Source organism: Cimex lectularius, unplaced genomic scaffold, assembly GCF_000648675.2.
Source record: "Cimex lectularius strain Harlan isolate CLEC.00 unplaced genomic scaffold, Clec_2.1 scaffold71, whole genome shotgun sequence".
NCBI classification, from domain to species: domain Eukaryota; kingdom Metazoa; phylum Arthropoda; class Insecta; order Hemiptera; family Cimicidae; genus Cimex; species Cimex lectularius.
The window spans coordinates 406,842-419,253 of record NW_019392655.1 but is presented as its reverse complement, the minus strand read 5'-3'; the positions used below and the strand labels follow the sequence as shown (position 1 = coordinate 419,253).

General features: G+C 35.2%; 2 protein-coding genes across 5 annotated transcripts; one reads left to right on the top strand and one right to left on the bottom strand.

Moving 5' to 3' along the window:
• Positions 1–981: 981 nt before the first annotated feature.
• On the top strand, positions 982–6,736 carry LOC106668259. Of its 3 annotated transcripts, none has more exons than XR_001340733.1 (6): positions 982–1,216; positions 2,865–3,094; positions 3,481–3,578; positions 3,642–3,823; positions 4,571–5,455; positions 5,875–6,014. XR_001340733.1 is itself a non-coding variant. In XM_014396845.1 (5 exons), the coding sequence occupies exons 1-5, from the start codon at positions 1,183–1,185 to the stop codon at positions 6,639–6,641; spliced, it is 1,311 nt and encodes a 436-aa protein (XP_014252331.1). In that variant the 5' UTR covers positions 983–1,182; the 3' UTR covers positions 6,642–6,736. The 3 variants fall into 3 exon arrangements, 1 of the variants encoding a protein (XP_014252331.1); XR_001340734.2 differs by having other exon boundaries at positions 1,048–1,207; XM_014396845.1 differs by lacking the exon at positions 4,571–5,455 and having other exon boundaries at positions 983–1,216; positions 5,875–6,736.
• Positions 2,090–12,263, bottom strand: LOC106668260 (D-erythrulose reductase-like). Of its 2 annotated transcripts, none has more exons than XM_014396846.2 (7): positions 12,022–12,263; positions 8,882–9,122; positions 8,480–8,729; positions 8,319–8,433; positions 8,049–8,259; positions 7,865–7,993; positions 2,090–2,179 (listed from the first exon to the last, which is right to left on the bottom strand). In XM_014396846.2, exons 2-6 carry the CDS (start codon positions 8,931–8,933, stop codon positions 7,890–7,892), a joined length of 732 nt encoding a protein of 243 aa, XP_014252332.1. In that variant the 5' UTR covers positions 8,934–9,122; positions 12,022–12,263; the 3' UTR covers positions 2,090–2,179; positions 7,865–7,889. The 2 variants fall into 2 exon arrangements, with proteins under 2 accessions (XP_014252332.1, XP_014252333.1); XM_014396847.2 differs by having other exon boundaries at positions 8,882–8,993; positions 12,022–12,230.
• Between the last annotated feature and the right edge of the window lie 149 nt (positions 12,264–12,412).

Sequence of the window (12,412 nt, the reverse complement as noted above, 5' to 3'; positions counted from 1 at the left end):
AACTAAAATTGTAAATAAAAATAAACAGTACAGGTAGTAAAAGACGACCCCCCAGGGGAAGCATTATTCTAAGGGTGGAGGAGTTATATATAAGTTATATATAAGTTATATATATTATATCATTCGATATTAGTTATAGCTTTACTTTTACAGAAAAATGCACTGGGCTTATCAGATGTCGATTAAGCACAATTGCATTTTTCTCCCCCTTAACCCGAGGTGACTTAATGATTGACCGAGGGTAAATAGATTAGATTCTGTGTACGCTTCCTCGAATGTATATTGGGGAGCTACTACTTTTTAAATAAACATTTTTTAAAAAGTAAGATCTCGAATTGAACCACTGCGACAACAGCAAGGGTACTCGCAGCATTAGCCTCGAACTCGCCTTCTCAACACAGCTGACTTGGCTACAGGCCAACTGCTGCACTCGGCTACTTGCTGCACGAGAGTCTCTCCAACCACTGCAGAATCAACCGACTCACGGCTTACTCGTCCCCGGACCTCAGCCAACGGCTCTCTCGGTCACAGTCCTCTACCAACGGCATACACGGTCCCGGCCTCATCCATCGTCTCTACACTTCTAAACACCGGCCTTTGTGAGGGCCATCAAAAATCTCCCAGTTACTAAAGTTTCCATACTATCATGACCTTTCGCTGCTTCTTCATTTACCCCGTTTGCACAAAGAATAATTTATATATATTTAACGTTCGCTAGTCAATCAGTAATTATTACTTGGCTATCATTCAATTTAAAGTAGTGTTTTTATTATATTTGTGGGATAAAGCAATTTCAGATATTTTCCATAGTTCTAAAATGGAGGTTACCGGAAGAATATCATTCCCGAAATATGATGAAATGCAATAAAATATATAAGTATGTTATGCAGTTTTTTGGTGTTTTTCGTTCGCATTACATCGGCTCGTATGCAGAACAATTTAGATGTACGTTGGTTTTTAAACATCCATTCGAAAAAATTTCGTCCTTTTGCTATATTCAAAAAGGAATTAATCTTGACCGTCTGTCAAGAGATTTAACCGACATGTGTCTCTAGAAACAGTAATTCAAAACACATGTAAATTCATACAACACTTTAGTGAATTTACAACAAACTATGCAAGAAAACAAGCATACAAACAAACACTTTTTGAGGAGACTTTAAACAAACCGAAGCAGCAAAAATGTTAAATATAATGGACTTAGCAAGTAAATACCGTGAGTATTTCAATAATTGGATATTTCTTATGTATCGTCGTGTGCTCAACTGTTGCCTAGTATCGACCTCAGAAATGTTAGTTTTGATTACCTAAATAGCCGATCACGCGTACATACAAATAAAATAAATCTTTCAAATCTAGACTTTTGCATGTTAGATTAAATTTCTTAGAAATTTCGTTCATTCCGTCGAAACTGTTGTTTAAAATCGATCACACGAGTAAATTAAGCATTGGATCTTTATAGATAGCAAGTAATGTTATGACACAATAAGAGACCCTTACTTAAGCACAGCAGCAAGTTGCTTGATCCTCTATTTCAAAAGAAAATTGGACCTTCTATTGTACATAACTGTCTTAAACGTACTTATTGTCAAGATATAATACAATTTGGAATATATATTATAATAAGGCTGATGCATATAACCTTAACTCCTTTACCCTATTGGGTGAACAGTGGGAACAAAAATGAATGTGAATATTTAGGTTTCACACATCAACTATTCCTTCTTTTAATAGAAGCATTACTGCTCAGATGCTTTCTCGATGTTGCAAACCATTCTATCGGATGCTGGGATCCTGTAAACTCAAACCTCACCTTAAAATCCCAGCTTCCCGACTCTTTAAGTACTATATGGCTCTTCCCACCTACCCATTCATCCTGCCCGGACAGGCGTTTCTCAAGGTAGATTGGTTCTACCCTTTAATTAATATATTGTTGATATCCCTAATCATCCCTGTTCACATTAGCAGACACTACTTCATTCCATACAGTCCCACTGTAATGCTTAAACTTTAAGCCCTAAAGAAGGCTAAAAATAAAGGATAAAAACAGAAATAAATGCTTATGCATTACCTTCAAACTGTTGTGAGCAATCCTTCATCCTGTATTCCTCTACCCATGACTGTTCGCTATATAGGACTGTACAGCAATAAGCGTCTCATGTGGAATCTTCATGCAAGGCTGAAACAAAAATAACTTAATAGACAAACCTCTCTTTACTCTTAGACAATCAATAGCCTCATTATCAAAATACTACAAACTACTCAAGCCAACATAGACTTAATATGGAAATATTGGGCTCTGCCAAAGCATACTCCTATAGAATTCATTCCTTTCATGCCAAAACGTTCTTTTGACCTTTCTATGTTAAGTTTTACCCTTCACCATGATCTACATATCCCTTACTGGTAATACCAATTAAAACTTAACCCAGCTATCCTCAGCCTCCTTTCCTAACAGTCCTTTCCTAATAAAACAGACTGAAACACCAGTGGCCATGTGATCTTATTCTGAGATACAACAGTGTCACTACTGAGTGACTTCTTCAAGAATATACAAGTCATTATATTTTGCCAATTTGCGTTTGCTTGTAGTTGCTATAGTTGTAATGTCCAATAAATTTTTTAAAAAAAAGTGTGCTAAAATGACCTATCTGCATAATGGACCAAGGTCAGCACCAAGGTCTCAACAGCTTGCATTGAGAAGTTTAATTCTAATATCACAATCACTCATTATTAGGTAGTAGAACCATTTTTGAATGGTTTACTACTGAAAAATGTATTATCTTCTGTTGCTTTTTCTTGTAACTTGGACAATTGACTATACAATGGTTTTTTTGCAAGTAATTATTGTAAACCTTTTCCAGTTCCGGATCTTGATAAGATTACAGCCGGAATCGCTAAGAACTATTCAAAAGATGACACCTCGACGGAAAGCAGCTACACACCGCAGAAGAAAGTCTACAAAAGCAAGCGGCCAAGAAAGAAGAAGAAGAAGAAAATTGTCTTGATCAAAAGGAAACTGCAAATTCCTGAGCCGCCGGTTGTGCCCAAACGGGTTGTGACGGCAGTTACCAGAGCGAAACAAAAAACAGCGGTAAGAAAGATTCTTCTTCAAATATAAAATTGTTGCTATAAGCAATAATTATTAAATAATTTAATATTTGAATTAAAAAAACCATAATCCCTCACCCCAAAAACAATTTTCAAAGCCAGATCATATGATGATCATGGAAGATGAAGTAACAAATAAAATGTTTTGATTTATATGTAACATTTAGATTGTAATAATTTTCCTTTATGACTTGTATGAGATTTAAAAGATCTCAATCTTTTGAAATGGAACAGGCTGAAGACGTTCTTACTGCTGTTTCTTTTGCAATAACAATCACTTTTGCAACTTGTTTCACGAGATATATAAAAAAAACTTAGATGCCAAGTGAAGTCCAACTTACTCCTCATTCCATATCAATTTGTTTTCAGAAAAGAAAAACTTCTCATTTTCTTAAGGCACTGTCATCAAGTGTAAACGGCAAAGAAACAAGAAAAGAGACGAAGAAAAGGCCCGAAAAACTATTGAAGCACGTATTCAAACTTCCATGTGACTTCCATAGCTGTTAATATTTTTCAATGTGGTTTTTTAGGGGTGCTGATGTTAAAAGTGGACAAGAAGGTAATAAAGCAGGAGGCATTAAAGAGAAATTGAAGAAATCAGGCGCAAAGAAAAGTAAACCTTCTGTTCAGATGGACAAAGCTTTGGAAGAATTCAACAGAAGGAAGTCCCAGTTTATGGCTTCTCTTAGATTACTTCAGCAACATTTGTCAAGTAAGTGAATCAGTTATCGTTGATCAATTATTCTTTAGAATTTCAACATTTTCTATTTTTTTCTTTTTTTTAATTCAATACTTCACAAAATGCTGTTGTGGCCTCTTTTCAAGTTGAATTTTAATTCTTAAACAAAATGAACAATGCTTTCTTTTTGTTTAAATTTTAATCAAGTTCCCCTAGATTAGATTTCTGTTCTTAGTTATATATTTCTTCATATTTAAATGTTGAATTTGTTCTGATCTGTTTCAGACTCATTGTCTTTATTTTTCTTTTTATAGTACTTTTTATAGTACTAAATATTTGAAGGATTACATTTTTGTACATGATGAAAATGTAATTTAATTTGAATATAGAGAACCTACCTTAAAAGCATATCCTGCTTAAATATAAGTTTAGGTCCTAAACGGATGAAACCGCGGTGAAGAATCTGTAATAAATGAAACGGAACCGCTTATGTTTGAGAGGGAATATTTTTGAGGGATCGTCAGAATAAAAGAAGAAGAAAGTGTAATTTTACTTGTAATGAAGATGTAAAATTTCAGAAATTTAGATTTATTTCTAAGACTCACATTTCAAATTAAAAACAAGAATAGAAAAGTGAGTTTATTTGTATCCATTTGGGTCATCTTGACAAGAGGCAGACTATTAAGGAATTGAATTGTTTTTGTTTGTTGAAATTCAAAAGAAACAATTGTTTTTGTATTAAAAACAAAAATTGACGTTAAAACCCTGTTTCAATTTTAGATTTGAAAAGTGAACAATTAAAGCTGAGCGTGCCTAAATCAAAAATAGGTAGTCCAACAAAAAAACAAAAGGCTGTAAAAAGGAAAAAGAAGACATCGAAAAAGACCAAAGACGGTTCGACAAGTAGCAAACTCGATTCTGTCACTAGTACATCAACTGGTTCTTCGGATTCAGGTGCAGGTTCCAGTGAATATGAAACCGCTTTTGCATCTGAGCCTGCTTCTAGAGCAGTAACAAGTGATAAATACCCTGCCAAAACTTCTAAACCAGTCCTACTTACAAAACAAAGTAATCCGGATGGAGAAAGGATAAAAAATGACGATATCTCTTGTCCTGAACAAATCCACCTACCGACGTTGAAACTTTTGCATAGTGTTCAAGACGCTGCCAGTGCCTCATTAAATAAAACTATAGACAAAAATATAAATAATTTTGTTTCCACCGCCACTACCAGAGCAGAAGTAAAAGTACCACATGAAACAAAAACAACCAATGAAAGTGAACAAGCACCGTTTGAGTATTGTAAAATATTTGAACCGAAACCGATATCAAAAGAGGTGATAGAACAAAGAAGAAAAAAGTTAGATTTTTCACCTGGTCAAAAACTATTATTTACATCAAAACGTCCCTATGGCAAACCTCCTGTCCGGACAGTTCAAGAGATAATAAGAGAAGCGCAGAGACCTTTTATTCTGGAATCTGATTCAAATATTACTATTGAAGAAGAAACAAAGATCACCAAATGTCAATGCATGGCAAACTGTATGGGGCAATCTGTTGCTACGTGTAATTTAAAAACTTGACCTTTGTTCACGTGTTATAATTATATTCCAATAATGGCTGTGCATGTACAATCTAAGTCCAAGAATAAAACCACAGAATGTTGTATGTTTAGTTTACATTGTTATGATTTTATTTTATATTGTAAGCTTTATGAATAGCAGTATTTGTTTATCAAATTGATCATACATCCAATCAAATTTAAAGTTTAAAACAATCGCTATTTAAATAATACACAAATATTCAAAAGACATCCCTTTATTTATAATACTGATAAACTCTGCCCACTGAATTTTGTAAATTAAATATAAATGCAAAAGGGTGTCTTTTACCGCGACGTTTTGTTTATGTTGTTGATGTTTAAATATTATCTTTTCACTGTTATGTTCTACACTTGTTTGGTAAATCTGTTCAATGAAACTTGAAAGAAGAGATGAGTCTCAGAGCTGAGATTTTAAAAATAATGATGATTCCTATTGATAATAAATTTGAAAGAAGATTGTAAAATTATTTCTAACTTTTAGGTATTGATACTGAACAACTGGTTGCCGAGAAATCAAAAAGGACCTGTAGTGAAATAAAATCACCAAAGAAAGACGAATCGATCAAGAAAACAAAAACCGAAGAATTTCCAGTGCAGAAAGAAGAGACATCTGTGATAAAGGAAACTGAAGAATGTATTTCTAAAGAAAGTTCTGAACCGTCAGAAAAACTTGTACACAAATCCCAGATAGAATCTGAGCCTGTGCCTGATCAAATTCAAACGTCAGTACGAAAAAGTGGGTATGAAGAATTTATTCGTACTGTGAAACTACTTAAGAAACAGGGACTATTGAACAGTATGATGAAACAAGAAAATCACCCAAAAAATATCTTCCCTGGAAATTTCAGTGATAGCAACCCGAGCTGTAGCAGTGAAAGGTGTCCCAATGCTGATTATCGTATAAACAAACTAAAGAGTAATCTTACACTCAACAATGATGGGCCTACTGAAAAAATTCAACTTAACTCTCACTACGCACAACCCATCAGTTTTGTAGAGTACATGGACAAAAGCTTCGAACAGCAAACAAATAAGGAATATAAAAACTTGGCACAACAAAGGGCTCTGAAACTGAAACCTCTGTTCAATAAGAGCATCCCAGTAAAAAGACAGATATTCGATAACGAATACAAAATAGAAGAAGAAAACGCACAAACTGGAAGTGGTGACAAAAATAAAAATGAGTCAATTGTTAAATCAATGAAATCATTACTGCCAAAGTGCACTGTTTATCGCGGAAGACATTAGTGTCATACAATGTATTGTCTTTTTACAACCGAAGGTCTTATTTCATCAGATGTACAGTTTTACAGAGCAAATAAAATACTGACAATTTATATTTATTTATTTTGTTATATTTAAATACAGTTATATGTTGATATTTAAAATGCCTATATTTAAAGGTAAATGTTTTAGAAAACACTCCCTGGAGTTGTCGGTGGCTGCAACAGTTAAGGTGTTGACATGACACTTGTCATTGCAAGATAAAAGTCCTGGGCTCTAATGCAGGGCTGAAGGATTTGAACCAGACATACAATTTTTTTAAGATCAGAACCCCAAGGTTCATAATATATAACCTCATAGTTAATACCCTCTTAAAAATATTAATTAAAAAAAAAAAAAATCACTAGGAAAGTCGGAGGGGCTGAGCGGTGCCTGAAGTGCATCATGAACTGTTGTGTCAGATTCGTGCTCGGCACCCCCCCCCCCAGGGGTTCCGGGTGTCTCGTTTATTCTGATCTTTCCCAGTTCTCCCCTTCCTTCAGATCTCAATATTTCCTAGGATCCTTCCTTTTTCAATGTTTTCATACCTGTCGTCCTCAGAACATCGTACAATCTCTCTAATTCAAATCCTCTCACCACTCCTACAAAACCCGATCGCCCCCAGTGACCTTATTCTCCCCCAACTCAAAACCCATTCCTTTGAAAGATCCCCAAACTCTGGAACCTCATTTGTCAAGCCACCTCTCTTAATTCCTTCCCATCCCCCCTATATAATCACCTCCTCTCCCTTCAAACACGTTTTCTTAATTTTTTATAAAAATTTTAATTTTTTTTTTACTGTCAGTTTAATTGATATGTAACCATTGATTTTCATCATATTTCTCCCGCCAAAAAGTTATTTGTTTTATGCTGTTTTCACTCTGTTCTATTTTGCACTTTATGATTTGTGGAACTTCCATCCTCTTAAACCACTGTATTATTTTGATGGGACACTGTCCCAGAATAAAGATATATTTCTTCTTCTTAGGTTAATAAATAACAACACAAAAAGATGAATTGTTGTTTTGCTGATTGGCAAAAGGATGAAAATCAGACATTCTAGTTCAAATACATTATGGTTATACTATCTTCCCTGGATGTTTGTAACTTACCATTTATTTTTAATTGTATAGTTAAAGGATCATGATGTAGTAGGTAAATAAAAATGTAATATAATATAATAAAAATAACAAAAAATCAGTTCTTACAAAGAAATCCCTTTATTGAAATCGGTTAAGTTGCCAAATAACCACCATCGACAGGCAAAGTAGTTCCATTCACCATAGAAGATTTATCACTCAATAAAAACAAAACAGCGTTGACCACTTCATACGTTTCTGTAGAAATATTATCTTAAAAACTTAAAATAGAACTTAATTTGATATTTAGTACCTGCAAATCTTTGAAGTGGAATTCTTGCCTTCAATGGATTTCCTTTTGAAGGGTCTTCCCAGCCAAGCTTCCCCATGGCTGTTAGTACGACGGTCGGGTTGACACAGTTGACCCTTATTCCATACTCCCCCAGCTCAAGAGCCATCACTTTGCTCAGCATATCCAAACCTCCTTTTGAACTGCAGTAAATTGCATGATCTCTCAAGGCCGACTGGAAAGACAGCTTCATAATTGTTCTATTATACCTCAAAACTACTTAATAATAAAAACCTTAGATGCTTGAGAAGAAATGTTAACAATACTCCCTTTGATATTGTTTTTGACCATCTGCCGCACGACCAACTGGCTTATGGTAAAAACTGCTTTCAAGTTAACTGCAAATACTCTTAAAAGAATCAAAATATTTTTTTGAGGTTTAATTTTTGTAGTACTTGTCAAAACTGTCTTCTGTAGCTTGAAGAAAAGGCTCAAGAATCGCAACACCAGCGTTGTTGACTAAACAGTCAAACGGCCCAAGTTTTTCTAAAACATCTCTTACATTGTCAGCTGTAACGTCTAATTGCTTAACGTTAATTCTGGGTTCCTCTTGTTTTAGCGAATTAAGAGGTCCTTCTGATTTAGAAATAGCTGTAACATTCGCTCCTTGAGATGCTAATGTCTTTGCAATTTCTCTTCCTATTCCTAAACAATTAAATAAAAAATGAAATCAGTTCAAGAATAACGAATAATAGTAAGATTTTACTACACTATTACTACTTAACTATTAACAAGATATATTTTATCCTTTAAATTCAGTCAACCAGTAATCGACTATTTAACTAATAACACATTACCTTGGCCTGCTCCTGTAACAAGAATTCGCTTTCCTACAAAATATGGATCCATTTTCTATTTTGTTAATTTACTGAACAGTTTCCTTGAGTTGTGTTTAATGCCTCACTATGCCTGCAATGCGTTTATCAACTGTTAAACAGTTTATCAACAATCCAAGGCCAAGGTATTTTCATTTCCACATTCAAGCTATGCTCACAGATATTCACCATTCTATGACACAACCATGCTGTGATGGTTTACCTAGAAGTTGTAAGATTTTGTTGTAAGATATTTACCTTACACCAAAATTAAAATTCAAGTATGTCATAAGAAAATATTCTAGAATGTAATTAATAAAAAGAAAATTATTAATTAATGGTAAGTTTAAGAATATTTTGTGATGGTATTTACATGGTGCGTAAATTTTGTTGTACTATAAATTTGTTTCATGTTTTTAAAGAAGAAAATACTTCACTAAAGAATTTATACATTCAAAGACAAAAACCGAGCCACTAATAAATAAATGGCTAACCATAAACTTGAGATAAATGAGAGATACCATTTTAAATTAAAAGAGTTGAAATATGACCTGTTAAAAATGGCAGATTTGACTATGTATTGGAAGTTAACATTAAAAATTTTGTTCTGCCTATTGTTGATTTTGAGCAAAAGTGGTGTGGCATTATGTTTCAGACACCATGTGTTGTCAGATCTACATCAACATAGGCAATTATTTGTTCGTCTCTTGTTAGCCCACCTGTCTGTGCAAAAATATTATTCACTTTAGATCAATAAGGTTCACTTTTATTGCCCCACTATGCTGATGTTCGTTGACTAGTGTTGACTGACCTTTTACAATCTGCAAGTGTGTTCAGATTGACCATAGCAAATACACTGACCTTGCCTGGGCATTCCCAGCTGCAATGATTACCAAATGTGGCAATTAAAACTTGGGCACAGTTTACTCAAGCTTAATGTAATGAGGCTTTATGCTATGCGTATTGCGGGAGGGTATCATGAAAAAAGGCGATGGTGGGAATCGAACCCACTACTGCGGGGTCTACAAGCTGAGTCTTATTCACGCTATTCACTCAGCTACAGCAGTCCCCGGATGAGTATGTAGGTAAGTTCACTTTTTGTAATGATGGTTCTACTCACAGATTTGTTGTTTACAACTAAGCGGATTTCAAGCATGAAATGCCCATCACCAGTTTGAAGGAGTTACAAACATGTCTCTCGAAATGAATTGTAAAAATGATGATGGGCGGGTTCATTCTTACAATCCATGCTGAGAGAAGTGTTTGCAACTGCTTCAGCCTGATGAGTGTTTAATGCTTGCAATTCAGATAATTGTAAACAGCAAATCCATGAATAGAACCAACATTTACAAAATCCAAACCCTTGGCTGTTCTGCTTTCCCAAACCGCCCATGGACAGCGATTGACTTGTAAGACTCCGATCCTGCCAATCCATTGTAAAGGGCCTTCATACATTTCCTTTCCCTTAACTACTCAGGAAGCGTTAGTTGGAATAAGTATGACAGTGCCAGGGTCATAACATTATTAAGCAAGAGACCGCATTCGGGCCTTCCAAAGATATAATTTTGTATGAAAACAATCACTGTCTCATCTGCTTCCTTCCACCTTTCCATAAGCTCTCCAAGACAATGGCAACATTATGACACTGAGGAAACTCCTTCTCCAGTGTTGTCTTCCATCGTCCCCCAACAGGCTCAAACTTCTCAAGCTGGTTAAACCATTTCTTTACAGCACCCACTGCTGCTGCATTATCAGGACTCTTTATGAAGTAGCTCAAGCTGGTCTGGACTCAACCACCAATATCATCGGGCTCTATGGATTGAACTATACGCTTCAACTTCCGGCGGATTATGGATTGTTATGTACAAATTTAACGCACTACTCAATTTATTTCATTGAAAATTAGATAGATTATTTTACATTAGTTACAGGTAATTAGAAGCTATTGCAATCAAAATAAATAGTAACTAATGCTTTGTTTATTTTTGTACTGATTAATCCCATTTGCACAAAAGTTAGCATTGTACCCTTCCATTCTACTATGTCCAGAGATTGCTTTAAGCTAATATTTTTTCTTTATTGATTCATTTGATATTATTCTTATTCTTATAAAATTTTCGATGGCTCCAGTCAGGCATTGGAATGAGTATGACAGTGCCAGGGTCATAACATTATTAGAGGAAGGGTACAGCAAGCGTGAAGTCGCCAGGAGACCGAGTGTAAATCACTCTACAATAGGAATGATTCTTTGGCGCTTCAGAGACACAGGGCTTCCCATTATGTCAGGTCAGGGTTGACCTATATCTAAAGATGAGAAAGATGATAGATTCATCCATCATCAGACTCTATGGAACCGCAGCATTACGAGAAATGAGATAAGAAATCTGATAAGACAAGTCCCAAATGTTTTGATTTCATCCAGGACTGTAAGAAGACAGTAATTCTCAGGGTCTGGCATGCCCATGGGCCTCTTCTTACCACAGCTCAAAAAATGGCCAGATTTTTGTACGGGAACATGTGATTTCGGAAGATTGGGGTCGATTTCTCTTAATGGAAGGTAAGTAATCACACGAAGAAGACGTTTTAATAAAAGAAACTTCATTGTCAGAACTATACAAAATGTAAATTTAAACCGACAGAGTGACGAGGGAGAAGGCTGTTGCACAAGTAAGGCGAGGATATTTGGGGATTAGGGTTTTTGTACTAATTTAAAGAAATGCTGATTAAGATGATGGGCGGGCGTCTGAACCCGCTAGACTTTGGTGACGTGTTGGTCTGAGGGGCATTTGGTTATTCCATAACTTTCTTTTTTTTTTTTTTTTTTGGCGTTATGAACTATGCATATTAGCCATATTCCATAACTTGGAGGTGAGAGTTGCCTCAAATCTTGCTGCATGGTTCCTCAGGTGGCATTCCACGGTGGGTCATTGACGTTTTGGAGTGGATTTTCTTGGACGTCACGCACCGCATTGGTTGTTGTGCTTGGAAGATCTCTAACTTCACATAAGTACTTACAAGGCATAATTGAAGAACATGTAGTGCCATTTGCCTCCCACATCCGTGAGCTATTCTTACTGAGGCTAACGCCAGACTTAATAGAGCATGAATTGTGGATGACTAACCTGTATGAGGCTGGAGTTGAATGCTTGGTATAACCAGCTCGAAGTCCAGATTTGAATTTGAACCCAATCGAACACTTTTTGCCCATTTGTGAACACGTAAACGGCGGGAAACAAGCCAATGAGGCCTCCACCTTCGTGGAGCCAAACCTATTACATTCCTCAATATCCTTACCAAAAAATAACAAAAATTAACGAATATTTAAAAATTAATTAGTTAAAATGAAATTAATTATTGAAATTCTACACAGGGAAATCGACAATATATCAGATCACTGCCAGCATGACAGTCTCCCGAAAGTACTATATTATTCTTAAATTTTTAAAACAATTGGACCTAATTAAAAAAAAACATTATTTGGTTTATATTATTTTTCAACATTTTCCAACGTTT

Bases quoted from the DNA above. Each gene is read 5' to 3' on its own strand.
- LOC106668259 (XM_014396845.1), top strand. From the start codon at position 1,183: ATGTTAAATATAATGGACTTAGCAAGTAAATACC. The intron at 1,217-2,864 runs GTGAGTATTTCA...AACCTTTTCCAG, and splicing joins GGACTTAGCAAGTAAATACC to TTCCGGATCTTGATAAGATT. The intron at 3,579-3,641 runs GCACGTATTCAA...GTGGTTTTTTAG, and splicing joins AGGCCCGAAAAACTATTGAA to GGGTGCTGATGTTAAAAGTG.
- LOC106668260 (XM_014396846.2), bottom strand. From the start codon at position 8,933: ATGGATCCATATTTTGTAGGAAAGCGAATTCTTGTTACAGGAGCAGGC. The intron at 8,434-8,479 runs GTACTACAAAAA...GATTCTTTTAAG, and splicing joins ACAGAAGACAGTTTTGACAA to AGTATTTGCAGTTAACTTGA. The intron at 7,994-8,048 runs GTACTAAATATC...ATATTTCTACAG, and splicing joins TCCACTTCAAAGATTTGCAG to AAACGTATGAAGTGGTCAAC.